This window comes from Phaseolus vulgaris, chromosome 7, assembly GCF_000499845.2.
Source record: "Phaseolus vulgaris cultivar G19833 chromosome 7, P. vulgaris v2.0, whole genome shotgun sequence".
NCBI classification, from domain to species: domain Eukaryota; kingdom Viridiplantae; phylum Streptophyta; class Magnoliopsida; order Fabales; family Fabaceae; genus Phaseolus; species Phaseolus vulgaris.
Window position 1 is genome coordinate 32,276,275 of NC_023753.2, and position 23,073 is coordinate 32,299,347.

Sequence of the window (23,073 nt, forward strand, 5' to 3'; positions counted from 1 at the left end):
ATTGAAATCAACAAGCGAAAAAAAATAAATGACAAAATATTTTTGTCAGTGTTACAATTTATGTAATATTAAATTTAAATTTTCATATTTAAAATATTTTTTTAAAAATGATTTAATCGAAAATGTTAAAATTGTTTACCCAAATACAATCCTTGTATATGGTACACAAAAATAAACCGTGTGTCAAATATGCCACCTAGCAACTTTCCGCCCTAAGCGAAGTTTTGAATTAGCAGCGTTTTTTCAGGGAATGTAGATGATAAGGTGAAATAATTTTGCAGTATTTTAGAGCAAGTCCTATGAATAAGAATAAGGGCACCCTGCCAAAACTCTAGGCTAGGTTGAGGACACTAATTCGTAGACTCAAATAAAAAATAAATATATAAAAAAATAATATAAAAGAAAAAAACAGTAACGCAGTAACGCACGCTAGGGCTCTTTGTTTACGCAAAGCGGTGGGCGTTATTATAGTGGTAATGTTGTTGTTAACGAAACGCTCATATTCTCTCTCTTTCTTTTCCTCTTTCACTATCTGCCCTACACGTGTCCCACATCTTCAACAACAACGCTTTTCTCTTTCCATCAACCAAAACGCTGCCGTTTACATCTCCCATCCACGTGTACGGTGATGAGTTGTGCACAGGACTATACAATTCAATGTGTTTTCCAAAGTCAGATACAGTTGAACTGCTCCCCAGAGCAGGGTAATTTCGTCAGAACAGAACAAACTTCTTTAATGTCCAATAGTTTATCAACACTCCAAATTATGTGTTAGACAAAAATTTAATATTACAGTTGGATTATAATATATTTTTAATAAAATTATTGAATATTTATATATCATCATTATATATACTAGCCAAATATATACAAAATTGTATTTATTTTTTTATAAATCTATTTAAAAAATAATACAATTTAATATATATATATATAAAGTATTAAAAAATATAATCATTATTTTTCTAAAAAGATTATTTAATTATTTTAAAATAAATAAAACTTATTCAATTAAATAAATAAACAAATTATTTAAAAGGTAAATTTGTCCAATTAAAACATGACATCAAAAAATAAATAAATAAACTATTTTTATTTATTAAAAGATAAAATTATCCAATTAAAAGATTAAAAAATAACATCAAAATAAATTATCAATATCATTATAATGGTATAGATAATATATATAATATAAGATTTTAAAAAAAATTATCCAAATCTTGTACAACTAAATCAATCTCAGTGGATTATTTCCAGATTGAGTGATAATGACTTGGGACGTATTACATTTAATTTGAATTATTTATAGTAAGTATATGTTTAATAAATTATAGTGATATGATACGAATCAAAATCAAATCAAACGGGAACAAAATAATTCTGGTATCTACTAAATTTGAGTTTAAATGATATTATTAATGAAATATTTATATACTTAATTAGTTAGAAATAGTGTTGGTATATTTCATTTGTACGACAATAATAATTGATAAATGAAATAAATGAATGAATTTGGATTGGTTGAATTTTAGAGATATTTTTAATTGTGGGTAACAAAATTTGTTAAATATAATGATAATGATTAGATTTTGAGTAACTTGGGAGTAGAAAGAGGAGGGAAAAAAGTATTAATGACGATGTAAAACGTAGTTACCGTTTTAACGTCCCTAAGTTAGAATGGTATTTTGGTAATTTGGGTGGTAACTCCCCAAGGTCGCAGAGATGCGGACGCCATTTGAACGTTCTTACATTTCAAGTGAAAAATACTGTATCTCAATGCAAAAATAAAATAAAATATTATTTATACAATTTAAATTAAAAAATGGGGAAAAGCAAAGAAACAAAAACAAGGCGAAAACCTCAGTTGCGGAAAGAAACATAATCTGGAATTCGAGAAGCAAATTAATCGTTTGCGGTTGCTTTGTTCCTCCTCTCGCAGGTAACTCAATCCTTATCTTCTCTGTCTCTTTCTTTATTTGTCCCTAGCTTTCTCTAAAAAGATTCCACTTCAACGCTGTGTTTCCTCTCGTTTTGATTTCACCAAATATCTTATTCGGAACTGGGTCTTTATCTTTTCAATTATTGCTAAGGGTTTGATTCCTGTGATTTACCCCCTTCTCTCCTTAATTTTACTTTTCTGTGTTGAAAGATTTTTTTTTCCCAAACTCAAAATTCATGGTAAAAGATGCCTAATTCTTGATTATTTTTGCATGTTCATATTGATCGGTACCCTTTAGCGTGTGTGGCATAATCCTTGTAAATTTATTAGGAAACGGATTTTGGGATCTCTGTAATTAATTTTGTCTCTGTTACTATTTTTTTTGTAGATTGGTAAATCAGATCCATGGTGGGGTAATTTATGAATGCTGTTATTTCCCTACCCGTTAGCAATAACCTTATTACCCCATTTAGGGTTTTGTTTAAAAGGGGAAACTTGTTTTCAAGAATCATGCCATTTATAACAATATATATGATTTTATATGTTTTTGTGTGTGAAGGTTTTAATTTTTTGACCCTTGACTTGAAAGGGATTCTTATATATTTGCGTGTTTTTTGCTATCTGGTTGTGTTAGGGCAGATGGTTAGGGGAGGAAGGTTTAGTGGCAAACGCAATTTCAGAAAAAGGGTTCGGTCAAAGGAGGGAGGTTCCGATGATTCGGATGAGGACTATGTGGTTTCAGATGACGGCAAAGAGGTATCTGACTATTATTGTTCCTCCTTTGATGGATGTGCATCAGAGGAAAGTTTTGGGAGTATTTTGGGAGAGGAGGAGGAGGAATTTCAAACGGTGAGGAATTTCAATAGATCCAAGGCAAAAAAAGGCACTGCTAGTAGGCAGAAAAATGCCAGTAAAAACTCGCACAAGGGGGGAAGGATTAAATATGTAGAGGAGGAAGAGGAGGAGGAGGAGGAAGAAGAGGAAGAAGAAGAAGAAGAAGAATACAAAGTGGAGGAGGAGGAGGAAATTCAAGAAGTGAGGAATTTACATAGACCAAAGGCAAAAAATGGTGTATGCAGTAGGAAAAGAAGTGCAGCAAAAATCTGCCCAAAGAGGGGAAGGAAAATACACACAGAACAACTGGAAGAGGAGGAAGAGTTCAAACTGGAGGAGGAGGAGGAGGAGGAGGAGGAGGAAGAGAAGGAAAAGGTGAATGAAGGTGGAGATTATGAAGAAGAGGAGGGAGATAGAGATGGAGAGGATGAAGATTTTGACTATGTGGATGAGGATGATGAGTTTTTGCCTGAGGAAGAAGATTATTCAGATGAGGAAGAGGAAATGAGAGGGAGAAAGAAGAACAATGATAGCATGAAAATGGTCAAGAAGGTTTTTCAGAAGAAAAGGTCCTCTGTAGTTTCGACTAGAGGTAGAAAAAGGCAGAGTTCTAGAGCATCAAAGAAGCCCTTGAGAAAGAAAAGAAGAAAGAATGCAAGATTAAGGAAGAAGGTAAGATGTGAAGATGATGATGAAGATGATTTTATAGATAATAGCCCAACCATGAGGACAAGTAAGAGAAAACGGGGCCAGAAGAGAAAAAGGGTGCTTATTTCAGATTCAGAAAACGCATTTTCTGGGTCGTCTGATTTTGAGTTTACCATATCTGAAGAAGAGAGAGAACAGGTGAGAGAAGCCAAGAAATTGTGTGGAAATTTGAGAAATAACTTGAGGAGTTCATCCCATCTAATAAACAACGAAGAGGTTGGTGTCCATGAGGAACAAATTCAGTTGCGGAAACCACCAGCTCGGAAGGGTAAGGAAAAGATAGAAGAACCTCAAGGAAGAAAGGGTAAGGAAAAGGTGGAGGATTTAAAAAGTGAGATGGGGAAGCAAGTGTGTGGGATTTGTCTATCCGAAGAAGATAAAAGAAGAGTTAGGGGAGTACTAAATTGTTGCACTCACTTCTTTTGTTTTGCTTGCATTATGGAGTGGGCAAAGGTGGAATCTCGGTGCCCTTTGTGTAAGCAGAGATTCAAAACAATCAGCAAGCCTGCACGGTCAACCTCAGGGATTGATTTAAGAGAAGTGGTGATACAAGTCCCTGAACGTGACCAGGTATTTGAATTCTTCCTCGTAGCTTTTATATTTTCTTAAATTTATTGCTCTTAATGAATATATTTTGATTTCATATGCAGGTTTATCAGCCCTCTGAAGAAGAACTCAGGAGCTATATTGATCCATATGAATATGTTATGTGTTCAGAGTGTCATCAAGGTGGAGATGATGGCCTCATGCTTCTATGTGATATCTGTGATTCCCCTGCACACACATATTGTGTTGGTTTGGGGCGGGAAGTTCCTGAAGGTAATTGGTATTGTGATGGCTGTAGACCAGTCGCTCTGGGATCTTCAAGCTCCCAAGTTCAAGAAGGTGTGGCTGATCCAAGGGTGACAATCCAGAACCTTCCTGTTAGACCACCCCCTGCTCTACATGTACGAGAAAGTATAGACCTCAACATGATTTCGTCACCCCGTGCAGCTTTTAATCCAGGTTTTGGGCATCTTCCATCTTCTAGATTTAGTGGCAGAAGTGTTGAAGGATCTTCTCCTGTATCTGGAGGAGCACCAACGTTATCAGAGAGACGCTGGATACACCGTCAAATTCAACAATTACTTTCGATAGATAGGATGACTTCTACCCCTGGCAGAACCACCAATGGTATTTCAGCTACCAGTTCAACTAGTAACTTATATAGCTCTCAAATTGATCAAAGTAGGGGAACCGCCACTCTTCATGCAAGGACGCAGGATGTGGGAACATCATACCACACATTTTTTGATGACAGGTTATGCAACAATACCTCTCCACTAATGCAGAATGGACCATTATGGCCTGGACTTATGGGGACACCCCCAGTACCAGATTGTGAACAAGTTCATCAGTTCAGCAGATCAAGCATTGTTCCTGATGATGGCTTATCCTCTGCTGTCAGAGAAGAGACCAACTTTCAGACTGCGAAGGAGCAGTTGCAGTCGATGGTTAAAACACACCTGAAAAGCTTGTCTCAAAATATTGATTTAGGTCAGTAAGTATTGCTTTTTCTTCTCAGTTATAGATTTTTTGTTTCTGCCACTTTTTTCTCGTTCATCATATGGGGAGGGAGGGGGATTTTTGCTACATTTGGGACTCGAATACATAAAGTGTGGCCTTCCCGTCTATCAAACCTCAGGGCCCGGATCGTTACGAAATTCAGGACAGACTTTTCTGTCTGTGAAGAGAACCTTCATAGAGGTACCTGTGCGTTGATCCTTTTCTAATCAAGCATTGGAATAGTTTTCCATTATGATATCTAATAACAGGGAAATTGCATCATGGTTCCATTGAAGGGCTTTTTGCTCATTTTCATTGCTTTCATAGAAAATCAAAATTCTTTTTATCCTTTTGATTCAGGCCACAGTACTTTCAAGGATATTGCTAGGAGTTCTATGCACACCATACTAGCAGCTTGTGATCTTGAGCAGAAGAACACTGAAGTTTGCAATGTGGCTCCTCCGTCTGCCTGTCCGCACATGGAACTAATGGTTGGCGGGCCAACGAGTCTGATTAAAGGTTGCTGCTCATCGTGCTTTGATTCTTTTGTAGGAGATGTGGTGAAGAGGGTTTTGGACACAAGAGTTTCGTCCCAGTGGTTACGATTAGGTCTATAGGCATGAAATTATTGCAATGTGTCCAAAGACACCTTTTTTGTTAGTTCAGAAAGACAAGAACATTTCATTTACCTGTTTATAGATATCACATGAATATGATTCACTCTACCTCTGAACAAAGGCTGCTGCTTCTAACAATATTTGTTTAACTGGGCGTTTATACAGATACTGGTTGAATGAAAAAGGAAAATGTGAAAGATTTATAGTGAACGTTATTTACGCATGTTTGTTTAAATATAAATGCGGAAGATACTACATATATATATATATATATTAATTTAAATCCAGATAAAAAAAAATTGTAATTCGTCTTATTTTATTCACTGCTTATTTAAAAGCGATATCGACGATTAACTACATTTAGTGTCAGACATTCCGTTTACAACATTGGGTTTACGCTCTATCGGTAACCTCGTTGTTAGTTTTGTCGGTCTTGTCTGCCGTAGTGGATTATTTTTCCTTTATTATACAAACACAAGCTGCGCGCATTTGTGCCTCATCATTTCAGAATGAAATTCTAATCTTCATTTTTTTTGGTTTTTTGTTTTGCTTTCTTATAGAAAGGAAGCACATGACTTTCTGGCACGAAATTAAGTTGAGATACCCCGTTGTTTATTGTGATTTTGATGAATCACCATAAAATAAAAAAGTTCCAAGCACAATGCGATTACCGGTAGGAAAGGATCCATTTCATTTAAGCTTTATGATCTGAGATTAAAGGAGATGACAAAACTCTTGAACTAAAAACATCAGTTCACATATAAAACATAAATTACATTCATTTTCTACTACTTATTCCCACTCTGATCAAATACATAGACAATTTCACGAGGCAAACCATACATTCCAGGTATCGCATGTGAATTACCCACTACTGAAGCAGCCACCTCCATGATTTCCTTCATAAATTTTCATCAAGTATGGTGGACAGCAACAGCCCTTGAACAAACTCGCATCTTTTTGCCTTCTCCTCCTTATCCTTAACTGACAAGGTTGATGTCTCCACATTTCTAAACAGAAAGAGTAGACACATTAGAAACCAGAAGATGCAATTAAGACAATCAAACGTGCCACTTGATTTGTTATTGTTAGCATATTATGCCCATAGCAAACATTGTTTTGCAACAAAGCACTGAATTGATTGGCTGGGGCGGTGAAAGGTCATAGAAAGTAGACGTATTGATTAGAAAATAGTCTAGAAAAAACAATTGAGATAAAGCAAATAGATTGTTCAACTAAATTAGGCAATGCAGCTATCAATAAACTCAAGCAAATGAAACCTGCCAGTATCACATGGTTGGCACTAGTGGGAGAGTAGACAGGGTGGTCGAAAATCATCTCAGTGAAAAAAATCTTATCCAAAAATGTAACAATATTAGAGTGATACCAGACAGTTTCTAAACTTCTAATATTAGTACAACAAATGGAAAACAGTAGGCAACCAACCCCACCAGGAATACTTTTGCAATATTGAGCAAAATTCCATGAAGCGGAGGTAGAAGTTTTTCGAAAAAGAAATAGAACTGAAACAGATATACCTTGTTGACACACTCTCATCTGAGCCCCTTTTAGATGATCTTGCCTCAGTGTGTAAGTGAGGCTGAGAGGTGGTATGTTCATTAGCTAAAGGCAGTATAAATGATGACAACAGGGGATCAGCTGCATTAGATGAGGATACTATACATGAAGATCCACCAAAAAGGGACTGCAAATTTCCTTCTCGTAGCTCCTTCCTCAATAATGATAGTGTTGAATAAGATCCACCTTTCCGTGATTTCCTTTTTCGCTGCATGTATTCACTGGTTAAGAAAATCAATCAAGTAAAAGGGTTGGGTTTAAATGTAAATTTGCTGTGTTGTCTTCAATTTTACTTGACTATCCTTTTTAAAGTATACATTTTGGCAAAATGTCCCATCCCATGATGTAAAAAAAGTTAACTTGGTGAATTCTCAATTAACCTGCAATTAATTAAAAAAATTGTAGTTTTAAGAATTAACACAACCAGTTTAACTTAAAAAAGGATATCTTAAATATACTCCCATGTTGTAGAGTTATATGTGCCACCATATCAACCCCCACCCTCAATGCACAAACTGGACATACCTGCACACAGAAATGATAGAATCAGAAAAACCATTGATTTACTTAATTATGAAAACGTGTGTCACTTTGTTTCTAATATATTAGTCTCAAAATAAAATTTGACTTTACCCACACGAAATAGAGGGGAAAAGGTATATAGAAATGAACAAAAACTTAAGGCTATTCACTATTTATGCATCGATCAGACAGAAAATACTATAAATGCTTCTAAATTGCACAGAAAATTGTTAGAAGGCCAAAGAAAATAATCATCATACCCCATTTTTTGCTTCCATTGGATGTTCTTCGTCAATGTGGCAGCATAATCCAACAATATCAAAGTACTCGGAACAGAATGGGCAGAGAAACTCCTCCCTTATGTCATCATCCCCATCATTTTCATCGAAACCCATGAACATGTCTATATTCACAAAAATTCAATATTAGATTATCGAAAGAAAAAAAAAACAGAGCTAGAACAATCCCAAAAGCTCCTCTGCAGTAAATGCACGCAATTTAAAATCACAATATGATAACTTCTAATTTCACGTAATAGCATAGCTAACCAATATCTTCACATCACAAATCCAAATTATCCCTACCATCATAATCACCCCCGCACCACAGAAAACGAGGCACCGATACCAGCTTGAGCTGCGCTTTTCAGATAATATTATTTTAATTAGGCTTCCAATTTCATGAAATTCCCCATTTCCTGCCCAGTACCAATAATCCAAACCCATCAAACAACCATTAAAATCAACAACAACCAGCTGAAGAATTTCCAGGAAAATCCAATTTTCACGTTATGCCCCTATTTTCCCTCTTCGTATATACATTGAGAAATCGAAAATCCAACCCCCACACCCATACCCCTGAAAGTTGTAACAATTTAAAATTTTGTATAACAGAGACCTCGTCCTGAATAGGAGAAGGAGGAAGCGAAGAAAGGGGGAAAATGAATTGAATTGGGGGAAGTAGAGACGGCGAACCTGATCGAGATTGGAGAGCGGATTGGTAGCGCCTAGAGGCGGAAGAGAGACGAGCACTCCAAGTGGAATCACCGTCCATGTCTGGGCTCTGTTTGTGTATGTTCCGATTGTGATCTCGATTAGGATTAGGGTTTTGGTGGAGGAAGAGAAAGTGAGACAGTGAGAGAGAGAAAGAGAGAGATGTGAAGGAACAACACAACGATGCCGCTGAGGGGAGGACAGAAGGAGCAAAGGGAAATCTTACTGCATTTTCCTCCTTTCATTTATATCCTTTTTTTTTCATTTTCTTTTTTCTTTTATTTTAGTTTCACTTTTTTTTCTCTCAACTTCCCACGTCAGCAACAATAACAACAACAAGAGGTCCTATGTACAGACTTTCAAAGTCCAGCAAACTCTACATTGGAATGCACCAACCGTGTCTGAATCCTAATTGCGGTTAATAACATGTAATATATTAAAATACAATAATTAATTATCCAAACTACTTTAACTATACTTTCCCTCTACTCTAAATATCAATAATTAATTTTTAGTGTTTTTTAATTCCTTTTTACTATTTATTTTTAAAATTAATAGTATTTAACACCTAATAAATCCAATCATCTACTAAAATACTAATAAATGTTGTTTTACACATTGAAAATAATATACAAATTGTGTCCAAAAAAATAGCACGTGAATAGAATGAAAATCTTTCCAAAAAAAAAAGAGAAACATAATCTGATTCCACTAATCCTAACTGTAAAATATTTTTCATCAGATGAATAAAAATAATTAAAAATAAAACCAAAATTAAAGGAAAGGTATGGAAGTAATAATATTATTCAATAAGAAACTAATTAAATTCATTTATATTATGTCTGTCATGTATGAAGAAATGAAATCAATGCATTCATTGAATGTGTTTTTCTTTATTGTTTTAAATAATAGCAATAATAACATTGTACCCAGAAAAATTACACTTATATAATAAGAATTAAACCATAAAATAAAACATAGTTTTTTCAGGAGTGTAGAAAATTTACACCAACTATAAACCGTAATTCTGTTATTGTTTCTTATTAACAGTAACTTGTAAGTAATAAAAGGATTTTCTATTTTTACATCTCTTTCTTTTTTTATTTTTAATACTCACTTTTAACAGTCAACCACAAGAAAAACATCTACAACCAAACACAGAAAGCTCAGACATTTATTCTAACTAGAGTAGTTATAGTTAGTTGTTACCTCTTTAGGGAGACGTGTGTAACTATTTTATATGGTTAACATTTAAAAAAATATTTTTAAATACACAATTTTAATACATAAAGTATATATTTAATTTATAGTGAATAATTTTAATTATTTTTTATAAGAAAATTATATAAGAAGATGGTAAAAAAAATGAACCTTTATTTTAATATTTCCTATAGAGAAAATATATACAAGTATAGCTTTTTCACCAAATTATAAGCTAATTATGTACGATCCAGGATTTTATTATTATAAAATTAATAGTATATAATTGTGTACAATATTGTACAATAATTACGTATAATTACGTATAATTTATAGCGGAAATTAATTGTACAGTGTCTTTGTAAAAATATATGTGAGCAGTATTGTGTCGGTGCATATGAATGACTGATTATTCGGCTTTGTTATTTGTAGTCAAAATGTATATGAAAATAGGACATAATTCATTGTTGTATTTTAAATGTTGCAAGTTGCCCGGGTACATAATACAAGAAATGTGTATTTTAATTTTACAATTGTATATAGAAAATGTATAACATGTGATGTAGGTTAAACTTTTAACTTGTAAGCAAACTTTTGAACCTTGTGAGCATGCTCCTTGGATAGGAAAAGTGAAGAGGTTCTATGTGAAGTTTCTAAAGAAAATAGCAAGATTATGTATACATGGTGTGGGAGGTTAGTAAGGGAATGGAACATTGTTCTTTTGGAGTAGGGATAATTTGTGTTTGTTCTGTTGTTTATGCTTTATGTGTTAGGGAATAACCATTCATCAGCTATAGAAGGTGAGTTGAAGGTGCAAGTGTTATCCAACTTCATTGTCAATAAACTATTTTAATAAGTTATAATTGATTATGTTTGAGGTTATAATTGACTATAGCCTCTCATATAATCGGGTAGATTCAGTGCTATAATAAGTTAAAATTTGGATATAATAGATTACATTTTGACATGTAATAGTTTTTTATATAATCGATTATAGTATGAAACATAATGGATTATGGCTCTTTGCATAGTCAATGCCCTCAATTCATTTTAAATTATTTTGATAATGAATTTAGAGAAATAAAGTTAGTTTTCATATAATAAAAACATAACATTCCAATCCTTTTGGCTGAAGAAGTAATGATTGGATAATAATTATGATGCATTATATTGAAACAAATAAGTATGTTTCTCCTATACTACTATTTTGTATAATTGTTTAAATTGGTATGAACTACGTGATAGTAAATTACATGTATTTTTTGAAATGTTTTCTAAAATATTATTTTCATATTCGTTACAAGATTAACTAGTTATTATTTTTGATAGTCAATTTATTTTCTTCAATTATTTTTCGTTTCATAAATCAATTAATAATAAAATTGTATTATTAAACTCATAATATTGATGGTATGAAAATTTATTCTTTCTTATTTATTTATTTTTATCCAAATATAGAAATACAAACTTCATATATCAATATTTATCTTTATTTAAATTGAACTTATTAACAATTTTAAACAAATAGTATTTAAGTAAATGAATAAATAACACAATTATTTTTTTTCTAAAAAAATCACATAATATTTTCCTCTCTTTTTTTTCTTCTTTTTCCACTCTCATCCTCTTCTAAACAAAGACACCATGTGTATATTTTTTATTAATAAACATACTATGTGTAGTTAGTTATAAAATGTATAGATGTTAAATAAAAATGTTTTAGAGAGATTAAAAATGAAGTATTTAAATATATTTTGTTAACTAGTTGTTTAGCTAAGAAAAAATAAATTTAATTATTTACAACAAATAATACAAAATATTGGAAGTTTTATATAAAAAACAAATATAACTTTTTTTAAGAGAGCGTGTATTATGTGTTTATTGAAGAACTTCGATGGCACGTGAGTGGCTGTTAGATGTTGAAGCTTGATCACGTGAGAGGAGATTGATCGATTTTTGTTTCTGGTTTGACTGTAACCAAACGACGAAGCATTTCATTTGATTTGTTCCGAATCTGAATGGCGACGAGAAATCGCACTCTGCTTTTCAGAAAACACAGAGATGCGTTGAAGAGTGTTCGCATTCCCTCCTTCTCTTCGCCGCAGTCCACCTCCTCCCGCGGCGGCGGTGGCCCCGTCATCGAATTGGTCAGCACCTCGCTTCTCAATCCCAATCGCTCTTACGCTCCGCTTAGTACCGATGATCCTGGCAATTCGAGGTGCGCTTCACACAGATCTTACGATCTCACATTTCCATCGATTTTAGTTGTTATCGTGGATCAATTGTCCGATTAGCTTTTTATATGTCAGATCCGTAACTTTTTAATTGGTTCATGAATACTGCGAGGAACTATCTGTATATGTATATAGGACTAGGAGTGTTTCCTCTTGAAGCTTGGCACTCAAAACACGAAGCCATACCTGGAGGAATTTTAGACTAGTATTAGTAAAGTATATCTCTGGCATTATCGAGAGTCTTGTGGATTAACCGATGATTTTGTATGTGGTGCACTCTTAATTTTTGCAGGTAAATAGAATTTCGGTGGAACGGGGTAGTTTTTTTCTAAAATTGGACACTCGTCTTATAAAATTATTATGCATATCTCACTTCCTTCTGTTTCTCACATGTGCATGTTTCAAGTTAACAGATAAGACTTGAAAATGGTGAATTGATTATTATTTCTATGGATACAGTAAGGGTCCAAATGCAATCAATGTGGGACTACCTCCTGCATGGGTGGATTTGTCGGAAGAAATATCAGCAAATGTGCAACGTGCACGAACAAAAATGGCAGAGTTGGCCAAGGCTCACGCAAAGGCTTTGATGCCGTCATTTGGAGATGGGAAAGAAGATCAACATACTATCGAGACTCTAACACACGAGATAACTGACTTAATAAAGAGGTCGGAGAAGAGACTTCGGAGACTTTCTGCTTCTGGGCCTTCTGAGGATTCCAATGTCAGGAAAAACGTGCAGGTACAATTGCCGAACTCTTACAAAATACTAATGGGATAAATGAGTGATTATTGCTTTTGCCCCAAAACAATGAATTTGTTTTATTCAACTTGGAAATCCTTTTGGCTCTTCATTAACCATGCATCAGACACTTTCACAGTATCACTGGTATGGTATGCTGCTTTTATATTTTAGGAGTAATGAAAGGAAATTTGTCCGGTAAAACTATGAAGAACCGATGCTTACATCTACTTAAGGTATTGTATCTAATACATGTACAGTATCCCTCATACTTGGATACTTGTCCAATAATTCATCCTTTTTATGGATGACGCTCAATAGGGAATACGATTGACACTAATCTTGTCTTTAAGGAATAGATAGTGATTAGTGATGACAGTGATTAATAAGCATCCTCTTGGTTTGAATTTTTAGAATTGCAATTATATGTTTATTCTTTTTAAGAAGGTTTTATACGTATCTATATTGCATGTATCACATCCTATATATTTTTTGGAATAATCATCTTGTGTTGGATATATATGCATATTGCATTTGTGCATCATAGGAGAAACGAGAAAGAATTACAACGAGTGGGGGGAGGTTGGAAATAAAAGACTAAAATGTTCGACATAGTTCCAGCTTCTCTATTATCACATATGGAAACTCCATTTAAATTACTGCCTGGTGTGAACACACCATTAAATCAATGGGCTTATACCTTAAGAATGTGCAGACAGAAGGCTTACTAGACAAGGCTTACTGACAATCACAATGCCATCCAATAACATATCCCATTGGCATGCGGACATCCTTAAAGATGCATGTACTTTGCTTCAGCCAAACAATCACAATATTGTGCCTCCTTTTTTTTTATCAACCCTTTAAATTATGTCACGTGAAATTGTTCAAAGGTGAAAGGATAGACCCAGTATTCTGTAATAACCCCAAAATTTTATTACAAAGGACTGCAGTTAGAACACAGCAGAAAAAGTTCCACGCTATCCTATTGCTTAATGCTGCACAGTGAACCATATACCATGTTCCTGTATACAATTCTGTCAAACTTAAAATTAATCATTGGCCAATGTAAGCTAACAGATAACCATTTCAAGTTTAGTTGAGATTATTCTGGCAGTCAAGTATTCATTACAGAAACTAAGGTCTTATGACGAGAACTTAGCAAGGGGATGAGGAAAAGGCTTATGATGACCATTTACTTTTATACTATATTCTTGTGGCTTATTGATTAAACAGTTTTCATCAAGTCATCCAAAAGTTTAATAGGTGTTTGGTTATGCGACTCTAATATTTAGATGTGCATTAAGTTGAAGCTCTGTGTAGTAGCTTCTTGTGAATATTTGATGTGAAATCATAGCTAAACGCATGTAACTGAATTCAAACCAAACAAACTACGCTTGATTAAATTAATCCAAATATCTTACTTGTATATGAACTTGCTGCTTGTACCATGTTTAACATTTTCTTATTTTGTGTACTGCATGCAGCGATCTATTGCTACTGACCTTCAGAACCTCTCTGTTGAGCTACGCAAGAAACAATCAACTTATTTAAAGCGCCTCAGACTACAAAAAGAGGTGAAAGAAAAGCCTGTAGTTTTACTGTTCTTTCCTTGACTAACAAAGAAAATAAAGTACCATTTTTTTATTGGGCATTTTGTTGTTAACTCGCACAGTTGATTTTATAGTGACAATTCAATAAACCCAAAATAATACAAGCGTGCAAATCAATTTGATTCACTTTAGCTCATTAAATTCTATCCTCAATTCTTATCTAAGTACTATATGAAAACTTCATACCACACGCATCAATTTTTTTTTCTCTGTTGTGGCCAAATCATCTCATGGTAAATAATACTTTTGAAGTTTTGGTCTTTAACCAAGTCAAATGACGTCATTTAGTCCATGTAGCTGATCTCACCTAGGTGGGATAAGACTTTGTTGTCTTTGTGACCAAATGATCCCTTGAAATTTCTTTTCACTGGATAACAAGTAATGAAGTATAAGATCTTTTGTTTGTGTTGGAGATCCCATGTTAACTAGAGATGTAATGAAATTGTAATAAATTAGTGGGTACAAAACTCAATTTATGAGTTGGTATTGTAAGGTTAAATTAGACTTAAAGTTCAAGGAAAGTTTGTTAGACCTTTTGTATCACTCACTATTGTGTCACTATCAGACTACCCACTAATATCTAGTCACCCCTAAAAGCTGTCTGGTCTTCAGTGTGATTGAATGTGTTAGAGATCCATGTTGACTAGAGATTTGGCAAAAAAAAATTATAGTATACAAGTGGATTCAATCTTCATCTTATAGACTGATTTTGTGAGGTTAAGTTAGGTTTAAAGTTTCCTCGCTCTCTATCTCTTGCCTCGAGATTATCTCAATTCTCATGCTATGCACATCACCAAATAATTGATGGATTTTGTTTAAAGCTTTTGATCATCATTTTATTATATTGCAGGGTCAAGATGGAGTTGATCTAGAGATCAACTTAAATGGAGGTAAATCAAGATACGAAGATGATGATTTGGATAATATGGTACTTATTTTTCTGTTTCATTGTTTTTAGTTCACTTCTTTGTTTGTTGAGTACAGAATTGGTGGGCCCAATAATTTTGTTCCTACTCAGATTATTGGCTATTTATTTGCTGGAAGATTAATTGACAAATTATATTGTCCATATTGTCATCATACCCTTGCTGTAGTTTGATATATGTTATTTGATTGCTAAAGCTATCAAATTGTTTACATGTAGGTATTTAATGAGCATCAAATGGCCAAGCTAAAAAAAAGTGAAGCATTCACAGTGGAAAGAGAGAAAGAGATCCAGCATGTAAGCAAAAGTTGCATTTATGTACTGTTACTAATGACTTGTTTTGACCTTATGTTGTGTTCTAGATTGACTTAGAGCCTTTTTGTTGTTTGCTTTTATAGGTTGTGGAATCTGTGAACGAGCTTGCTCAGATCATGAAGGATTTGTCAGTGCTAGTCATAGACCAGGTCAGCAAATACCCTCCCGTGAGGAAGTTGACAAATTTCTTTATTCCACACTCTTTTAACCATTAACATCACATCCTGTATACATAGGGAACTATCGTCGATAGAATAGACTACAACATTCAGAATGTTGCAACCACAGTTGAGGATGGCCTTAAACAGCTGCAGAAGGTCCTACTTCTGTTCTACTATTTTAATTTGACAGTATTGCTAGCTTCCCTCTTTCACCCCCTCTATCTCATTTTCATCTCTTTTCCCCTATGATAAGTATTTGGTTTATGTGACATGCAGGCAGAGCGAACTCAGAAAAAGGGGGGTATGGTAATGTGTGCTACTGTGCTTGTCATCATGTGCTTCGTAATGTTGGTTCTCTTAATCATTAAGGAAATTATATTGTGATCAACGGTGATATTCAATTTATTTTTAATATCTGGTCACCCCTCATTTGTGCGACCTTCTTCGACACCATATCCATTGTATACTCGGATAGTACGCAACTTGTCTTAGCGAAGACCAAGCAGTTTTGGAGTAGACAAGCCATATTTTTTTGTATGTAGGGACCATATTAATTCTCTTGCATTTTTTTTGTTTTCCACTGGGTGGGGAGGTAGGGTGGATTAGATGTGTAGAAGCACAAGAACTTTTAGAAGTTGGTGTGGTATAGTAGGAAAGGATACACAAGGACGGAAAATGTATAGAGCGGTTGTATAAACCTCTACTTGGACATTTTTTACCTGCGGAACCGGGTGCATAGTTCCTTTTCATACAACTTTTTTTTCTTTGATTGAGGAAAGAATTCTGAATTTATGGATTGATGAAACCTGCGGAACTGGGTACTCAGTTCCTTTTCATGTATGTTCTCTTCCTTGATTGTTGAAAGAATTCTGAATTCATTGGTGAAAAGTAAAAATAGTACCTGATGGAATTGCATGCATAAATTTAATTGAGCTAATATTTATAGTAAATGGTAATTTGTTTGAAAATACTATTCAGATAAGAAAATTGATAGAAAAATATAAAACTAAAAATATGATTGCAATGAATAAATTGAGTTTACAAAAAGTATAACAAATGTTACACAATTAAGAATAAAGTTTCGTGTACGCCACATGGCCAGTGGGAGGCCCAGACGTGGCATTTTAAGTAGATATTTAAAGTTGGAAGGTTTTGAGTCAATGGTGAGTCAAATATTTATGTTTAAAAGGTGATGTCATATCTGAAGGTTGGGACTGGCGACAGAAGTGGATGACGGAGAGTAAAATGGTCGGCGGAGACAAACGTGGGCGTTTTGGGGATGATTGCGGGTAGCGGAAGCATCAATTAGAAAGGAGAGGAGTGAGTGGTTAATGGAGACTGAAAGGACGGTGCATGAACGAGAAACATGACAGTGTTGACGATGAAGGCCAAGGTCGGCAACAGAAGCGGATGGCGGAGAGTAAAGTTGGCGACGAAGATGAAAGCAAGTGTTTTGGGGACGATTGTGGGCGACGGAAACGAAGAGGAAGTGGAGTGTGGTGTTTGGATGAAAAGCAAGATTGGTTAATAAGATATTGCATTAAACTGGGTGAAATTTTTGAGTTAACATAGTTGTCAAAGTGATTGATTGTGTTGGAAAGTTAGATCAGTGTGTATTTTGATGTGAAAATGGTGGTGATTTATCTAAGAATGATAATAAACACTAGGTGAATGTCTTCAGAAGTTTATGTTGTCATTATCATAAAAATCAGTTTAATAAGATTAATAAAATGACATTTGTATATTTTTATTGCATGTTGACTTAAAAAATATATAGTGGAGAATAAGTTAAGAATGAGAATAAGTTATTTGTGAAGTGAATGGTGTAATTGTTGTTCATAGTTGGGACTAAGTGTCATAATTTTGTGAATTTGTGTATTATATTTTGATGGAAAACACACTGAATGTGGTTAAATGTGTACATCACTTGGGTATATGCAGAAATTAATTTGGAAATCATATCTATTGTTCCTCTAAATGACAAAAAAAGTAATGGGTGAATAATATATAAAGACAATTATTCATATTTTATTGTTCCTTTGGACTTTAGGTGACAAGTTTTACGAATTTGTGCATTACATTTTGGTGGAAAACGTGATGGTTAACATAGTCCTAAAATATGATTAATTGTATACATCATTTGGGCACTTGCATGAATTAATTTGGAAATCATGATGATTGTCTTCACAATGACAAAAAAATAGTGAGTGAATGACACATTAAGACAATTATTCTTTTAATCTTTTAAGTTACATAATATTTTAATTATTGAATTTACACAATAGAGAAAATGTCATATTTTTAGTTAGGAATTTACATACTAAAAATCGAATTTTAAATCTAATTTAATCTTATAAAATCTGAATGAAATGTATTTTTTTCCTAATAATAATGTCTCATCTCAAACATTAATTAAAGCTGTATTTAAATCTAAAAATTATGGGAGGTTTTATTGATAGAAACAAAACCCTTTACTCTCTTCACAAACCTTTTTCCTCTCCTCTCTCTCTCGTCACAACTTTCTTTGAAGGTTCCAATACCTAATACCTAACCCTTTGCGCTTTTTTGTTTCAAAAGTTTCTTTCAGCATTCCAATCCCATTTTCCATACCAACACATCTTTCTGCTTTACTCCACGTCCCATGTCATCTTATTTAAAATGACACATAATGATCAATTTAACTAAAGAACGAATCTTCCTACTCATTTTATACAAATAATTGAGATTTATGCATGCAAAACTATAAAAAAAAGGTACTTCATTAAGTTACATCACGGACATCGATATCTAGAGTTTGAAACAAGTGCAGCGTCGCAATTTAGTTCCAGCTACCTAGGACAAGGGCAACACTATATCTCTTATATATCTTTATGAAAGAAAAAAATGTTTTCACAAAATTGTATAACTAAATTGATAATACATTTAATAATAATAATAATAATATAATTTGTTTTTATCAAAAATCTATTCGAAGAAAATTCTACTGAAGATTTGGATGTTAGTTTCCAAATAAATAGGGAAATCTACCTAAAAAAATAAAAAGTTTTCAATACTTGAATTATTAAAAGCACAAAAAATATAATGTGTGTCAAATACAAGTCTATAAGTGTATTAAGTAAGATAAGATGAAAGTTTGCATTTATAGATCTTTGGAATAGTGATCCTTATAATCATTATGACTGATAAATAACTGTTCAACAATGAATTAACCCTTGAACTCATGCATTGATGATAATTAAAATTAAAGCCTGATTATCCTGATTATAAAATACTGATAGCCACTTAGGATTGTAGATATTCTTCACTTTATGACGAATAGGTACATAATTTGACTTAGTTTAGTATAATAATAATAATATCAGTTAGTAAAAAAAAATGTTAAATGTGACGCTGAAGAAAAAACTGCATTAATTATATATTTTTTTTAAAGTGAATTTGAGCTAAGAAAAACCTCAATTAATTAAGTATCTATATTGAATTATCTTGTATCCACTACAGTGAAATGAGCTCTTGCAGCTGAGTTGGTTAGAGCAATTGCGTGTAACGGTGTAAAAAATGTTTTAAAATGAAAAATTTCATATTAAATAGACTAAACATCTGGCTTTCGTAGCTCAGTTGGTTAGAGCACCCGTTTAGTAAGCGGGAGGTCTTGAGTTCGACTCTCAACGAAAGCATTTTTTTGTCTTTTTTCATAAAAACAGCTCTGAATTTTGAAAACCATGAACATTGATTGATACTAACATATGCACACAATGTGAAAAACTTGGTTACTAGTGTGAATTCACTTCTTTCCTTTCTTAGCCTTCATCCAATCCGATAAATTGAACGATTTTTTGACAAGGCTGGACAAAGTTAACTTCAGATCAGTGGTCAACAATGGAAGTATCTGACATAATGTGTTCACATCTACCATGGCTCTGTGGGCTGATCCATCCACTTCAACTCTGTAAAACTCACCAAGGGCACCCAGTGACGCTGAAGAAAGGTTTGTTCCTATATGCAAACATATGTAAAGTCAATATCTTTTCATAGCTAAGCCTCAACTGTTTCTGTGTTATGAGAAATAGAGAGAAAGATACCACCAGACTTCATCAGTTCACGTGCCAGAGGAAGGGTGTCCAGAAACACCCAATTCTCAGGAATCTCCATGGAACATCGAATGAACTCCTGGATGAGGAAAGGTGCATCAAAAGTGCGAGCATTGTGTGCAACCCATAACACATATCCACCATTTTTCTCTCGCCTTTTTATGTACTGCAACAAGATGGGTACCAGTTCTTCCATCCTAAGACAAGTTTAGGAGAGAACAAAACTAATGCAGTCAATTGGTCACAAAAAAATGTATACCATCATCATAAAACATGCGGCAAATACTGAGAGATTATGGAAGGATAAGAAAATTCAACCACCATATTAGAACTGTTGAACTTGCTTAAAAATAATAGTCCTTCTCAGTTAGTTTATAGATAATGAGTCTTTTCTAATTTCAACATAGTATATACATAGTCATAATTTCTACTTATTCGTGTTATTTAGACATAAAACTCCTCGACAAGGAAAAGTAATTTACACTTATTTTGCAGGTCAAATGATCTGATAACCATCCAAACATACTCCCAAGGAAGGCACTTTCCTATAAGATAAGTATGAGAATATGTTGCCAAAATAGTCTACATGCATAATTTCTAAATTCTAAGCTGCTCTAATTTGTTTTGGTCACTTTAACAAATTTGTTCACTAAAAACAGAGAAAAAGACTTTACTTTTTGAGAGGTAAGCATAAACCAAGGAACACAATACATTAGGTGCAAAAGCCATATATAGTATATTTATTACCTTGGCACATCAGTTCGGTTCACCATATGGGTAGCAATTCCATGAATATGTGAATTAGGCACATGGCATTGAGGATTTACAAGAGTTTGGAAAGTGCTGTCCTCACCACCTTGGAGATCTCGAAGTGCAATCTCAATGATCCGGTCCTTTACTCTGCTATACCCAGTAGTCTCAAGATCAAAAACAATAACAGTGAGTAGGTCAGATAAGTTTTTATACTGAGCAATTTCTTGTACTTCAGGCCACTGAATTTTCTGGAACTGATCTAGCTGTGTCATATTTACATTCACTGTAGCATTTGGTAAAATCTCCTCTCTAGAAATTTCATGCTTGGTACGTTTTGATTCGGTGTTCCAAGTGGTTTGTTTACTTCCTTCTGCTCTTGTAGCTACAAGTCTTTTAGTCCACTTAGTAGCAAATCCTCTCTCAAGCCCATAAATTCTAGAACCAAGTAGTCTGATTCTAGAGTTGTTTCCATAAATCTTGATAAAACTACATAATGCTTCATCTTCCCTACAATTGGCTAAGCCGTGCATGCTGCATCTGGATAAATGCAATAGGGAAAAAATAGAAGACCCTGTCCTCATCTGAATTCAATAAATGCTAAGTTATCAAGCACTACTTATACAGTGAGCAGGTAGTTACAACCTGAACTGAATAAATAAATTAGTCAAACAACAAAAGAAAATATACATTCTATTATGGGAAGTCAACTCAAAAAAATTATATGGCATGGTAAATGATGAACTATTATCTGTTAAATCTACCATGATAGATAACTAGACAGAAATACTTAATAGTAATAGATGCATGAAGAATGAATAAAGTGCTCAAATAAAAAAGAAAAGTGGGGTTGGATAGTCATCTGATACACTTACTTACATGCTAACAATGACAACAGACTATTGACCACATGAAACCTTTATACCAAGTAAAAAAATCCCTAACTTTTCCTCCAAGCAGCACACAACATTGCCAAAACCCATTGTCTAAGAACCCCACAGCGAACTCAATGTTGAAACAAAATCGAGCTAACAACAAAATCTTGCTAAGAAGTAGAGACAAGTTCTCAGTCAGAGTACTCCAACATAATGGAATTGGATGGGACATCATCCCAATATGTTCATTTTCTTGTATCCTATTTAAACAATCTAAAAAATGAAATTTAACATTGTTTTATTATATTTCATCTCTGCATCAGTGCAAAATATATACATAATAGGGAAACTAGTAGGCAAACAACAAGCTATGTGTAGCAATATAACAATAATGGTGCATTTTGTCAAATAAATTGCAGTAGTAAAGAGGAGAAAAAATAAAATCGGTGGATACTTTACAACATTACAATACAGCATAAAATGATAGGCCCATGACATAATGACAAGAAAATAAAGGTCAAGTATTTAAAAAGAAAAAATACATATTTTTTTCTTCAATATATGAAAAAAAATCGAAACTTGAACTTAAAATGGGTGAACAGAAAAAGAAAAAACATACAGAAAGGTGAGATGATTGATTCAATGACCATTTTATGGTGTAAAACTGAAGAAAGAGATGAAGGGTGCATTAGGGTGGCGTAGAAGAGTGAAACTTGAAGACTCACCAGTTCAAAAATTCTCCGGCAGTGCAAGTGCAAGGAAGAGGAGGTTTGAATTGAAATGTAGCTAGACACTAAAGAAAAAGCATTTGTAAGAATTGCAGAGGTTAATAAAGTGAATATTTAGAAACGGAATAAAAGCAACTCAACAACGTTCCGTTTTCACTTTTTCCATGTTTGATTCACCTGTTGTCTTATTTCTAGAAACACCATATTTCTACTTGTTTTTTGAAATTAATTAGGCATCTTTATTTTATAACTTAATTTCTAAATTTTATTTTAGTTAAAAATTATTCTGACCCAGCATACTTACTAATTCTTCTTTTACGATTTATAATTTTTCCTAATTCTGATGGTGGTCACATATTGGTACATATTTTGCGTGGGGGAAGAAGTTTGAACTAAATACTTTTTTTTTTTCGTTTACCTGAATTACCTGAATCGTTGTACTCTCTTTTAAGTTGTGATTTTATTGAAGTCATAAAGTATAGGACCATATTCGATGAAAAATCAAAACTTCGTTCATAACAGACCAATCAAACGGGGCAAGTTCTTCCTTGATCATATCAACTTCAATGTGTAACCTATGATCTTTTAAATTTTTCAAAATTAACCTCTATTCTAGATTTGAAAATCTAAAATTCAAAAAATATAATTTAAGAGTCAAAATCTTGTTTCGAAAAAGAAAATCTAAAATGCAAAAAATAATTTTAAAA

General features: G+C 33.6%; 4 protein-coding genes and 1 non-coding gene across 14 annotated transcripts; 3 read left to right on the top strand and 2 right to left on the bottom strand.

Moving 5' to 3' along the window:
- The first annotated feature begins 1,687 nt into the window (after window positions 1–1,687).
- LOC137830064 (uncharacterized) lies at window positions 1,688–5,763 on the top strand. 7 transcript variants are annotated; one of them, XM_068637166.1, is made up of 5 exons: window positions 1,688–1,939; window positions 2,579–4,051; window positions 4,132–5,017; window positions 5,166–5,227; window positions 5,387–5,763. In XM_068637166.1, exons 2-5 carry the CDS (start codon window positions 2,579–2,581, stop codon window positions 5,435–5,437), a joined length of 2,472 nt encoding a protein of 823 aa, XP_068493267.1. In that variant the 5' UTR covers window positions 1,688–1,939; the 3' UTR covers window positions 5,438–5,763. The 7 variants fall into 7 exon arrangements, with proteins under 7 accessions (XP_068493267.1, XP_068493265.1, XP_068493269.1 ...); XM_068637167.1 differs by having other exon boundaries at window positions 1,938–2,091; XM_068637165.1 differs by lacking the exon at window positions 1,688–1,939 and adding an exon at window positions 2,108–2,178.
- Window positions 5,764–6,310: 547 nt separating this feature from the next.
- On the bottom strand, window positions 6,311–8,989 carry LOC137830065 (protein DEHYDRATION-INDUCED 19 homolog 3). The gene is made up of 5 exons (XM_068637170.1): window positions 8,718–8,989; window positions 8,004–8,146; window positions 7,669–7,746; window positions 7,182–7,435; window positions 6,311–6,653 (listed from the first exon to the last, which is right to left on the bottom strand). The coding sequence occupies exons 1-5, from the start codon at window positions 8,794–8,796 to the stop codon at window positions 6,545–6,547; spliced, it is 663 nt and encodes a 220-aa protein (XP_068493271.1). The 5' UTR covers window positions 8,797–8,989; the 3' UTR covers window positions 6,311–6,544.
- A 2,803-nt stretch (window positions 8,990–11,792) lies between these two features.
- On the top strand, window positions 11,793–16,765 carry LOC137830063 (syntaxin-43-like). Of its 2 annotated transcripts, none has more exons than XM_068637160.1 (8): window positions 11,793–12,153; window positions 12,629–12,911; window positions 14,399–14,488; window positions 15,375–15,452; window positions 15,669–15,746; window positions 15,848–15,913; window positions 16,001–16,081; window positions 16,202–16,765. In XM_068637160.1, the coding sequence occupies exons 1-8, from the start codon at window positions 11,954–11,956 to the stop codon at window positions 16,307–16,309; spliced, it is 984 nt and encodes a 327-aa protein (XP_068493261.1). In that variant the 5' UTR covers window positions 11,793–11,953; the 3' UTR covers window positions 16,310–16,765. The 2 variants fall into 2 exon arrangements, with proteins under 2 accessions (XP_068493261.1, XP_068493262.1); XM_068637161.1 differs by having other exon boundaries at window positions 11,879–12,461.
- Window positions 16,766–19,478: 2,713 nt separating this feature from the next.
- LOC137830066 (exonuclease DPD1, chloroplastic/mitochondrial-like) lies at window positions 19,479–22,520 on the bottom strand. Of its 3 annotated transcripts, none has more exons than XM_068637171.1 (4): window positions 22,364–22,520; window positions 20,761–21,347; window positions 20,005–20,210; window positions 19,479–19,918 (listed from the first exon to the last, which is right to left on the bottom strand). In XM_068637171.1, exons 2-4 carry the CDS (start codon window positions 21,345–21,347, stop codon window positions 19,707–19,709), a joined length of 1,005 nt encoding a protein of 334 aa, XP_068493272.1. In that variant the 5' UTR covers window positions 22,364–22,520; the 3' UTR covers window positions 19,479–19,706. The 3 variants fall into 3 exon arrangements, with proteins under 3 accessions (XP_068493272.1, XP_068493275.1, XP_068493274.1); XM_068637174.1 differs by having other exon boundaries at window positions 20,761–21,408; XM_068637173.1 differs by having other exon boundaries at window positions 20,761–21,413.
- Window positions 19,526–19,599, top strand: TRNAT-AGU (transfer RNA threonine (anticodon AGU)). Its single transcript has one exon. It is a non-coding gene; the product is annotated as a tRNA-Thr (tRNA).
- Window positions 22,521–23,073: the final 553 nt, after the last annotated feature.

Excerpts from the sequence above, each read along its gene's own strand:
- LOC137830066 (XM_068637171.1), bottom strand. The coding sequence starts at position 21,347 with ATGAGGACAGGGTCTTCTATTTTTTCCCTATTGCATTTATCCAGATGC. Across the intron at positions 20,211-20,760 it reads AACCGAACTGATGTGCCAAG|GATGGAAGAACTGGTACCCA; the intron begins GTAATAAATATA and ends AACTTGTCTTAG. Across the intron at positions 19,919-20,004 it reads TGAACTGATGAAGTCTGGTG|GAACAAACCTTTCTTCAGCG; the intron begins GTATCTTTCTCT and ends GTTTGCATATAG.
- LOC137830064 (XM_068637163.1), top strand. Across the intron at positions 4,052-4,131 it reads AAGTCCCTGAACGTGACCAG|GTTTATCAGCCCTCTGAAGA; the intron begins GTATTTGAATTC and ends TTTCATATGCAG. Across the intron at positions 5,018-5,386 it reads GTCTCAAAATATTGATTTAG|GCCACAGTACTTTCAAGGAT; the intron begins GTCAGTAAGTAT and ends CTTTTGATTCAG.
- LOC137830065 (XM_068637170.1), bottom strand. The coding sequence starts at position 8,796 with ATGGACGGTGATTCCACTTGGAGTGCTCGTCTCTCTTCCGCCTCTAGG. Across the intron at positions 7,436-7,668 it reads AACATGGGAGTATATTTAAG|ATGCAGCGAAAAAGGAAATC; the intron begins ATATCCTTTTTT and ends ACCAGTGAATAC. Across the intron at positions 6,654-7,181 it reads GATGAGAGTGTGTCAACAAG|AAATGTGGAGACATCAACCT; the intron begins GTATATCTGTTT and ends CTTTCTGTTTAG.
- LOC137830063 (XM_068637160.1), top strand. The coding sequence starts at position 11,954 with ATGGCGACGAGAAATCGCACTCTGCTTTTCAGAAAACACAGAGATGCG. Across the intron at positions 12,912-14,398 it reads ATGTCAGGAAAAACGTGCAG|CGATCTATTGCTACTGACCT; the intron begins GTACAATTGCCG and ends TACTGCATGCAG. Across the intron at positions 15,914-16,000 it reads CAGTGCTAGTCATAGACCAG|GGAACTATCGTCGATAGAAT; the intron begins GTCAGCAAATAC and ends CTGTATACATAG.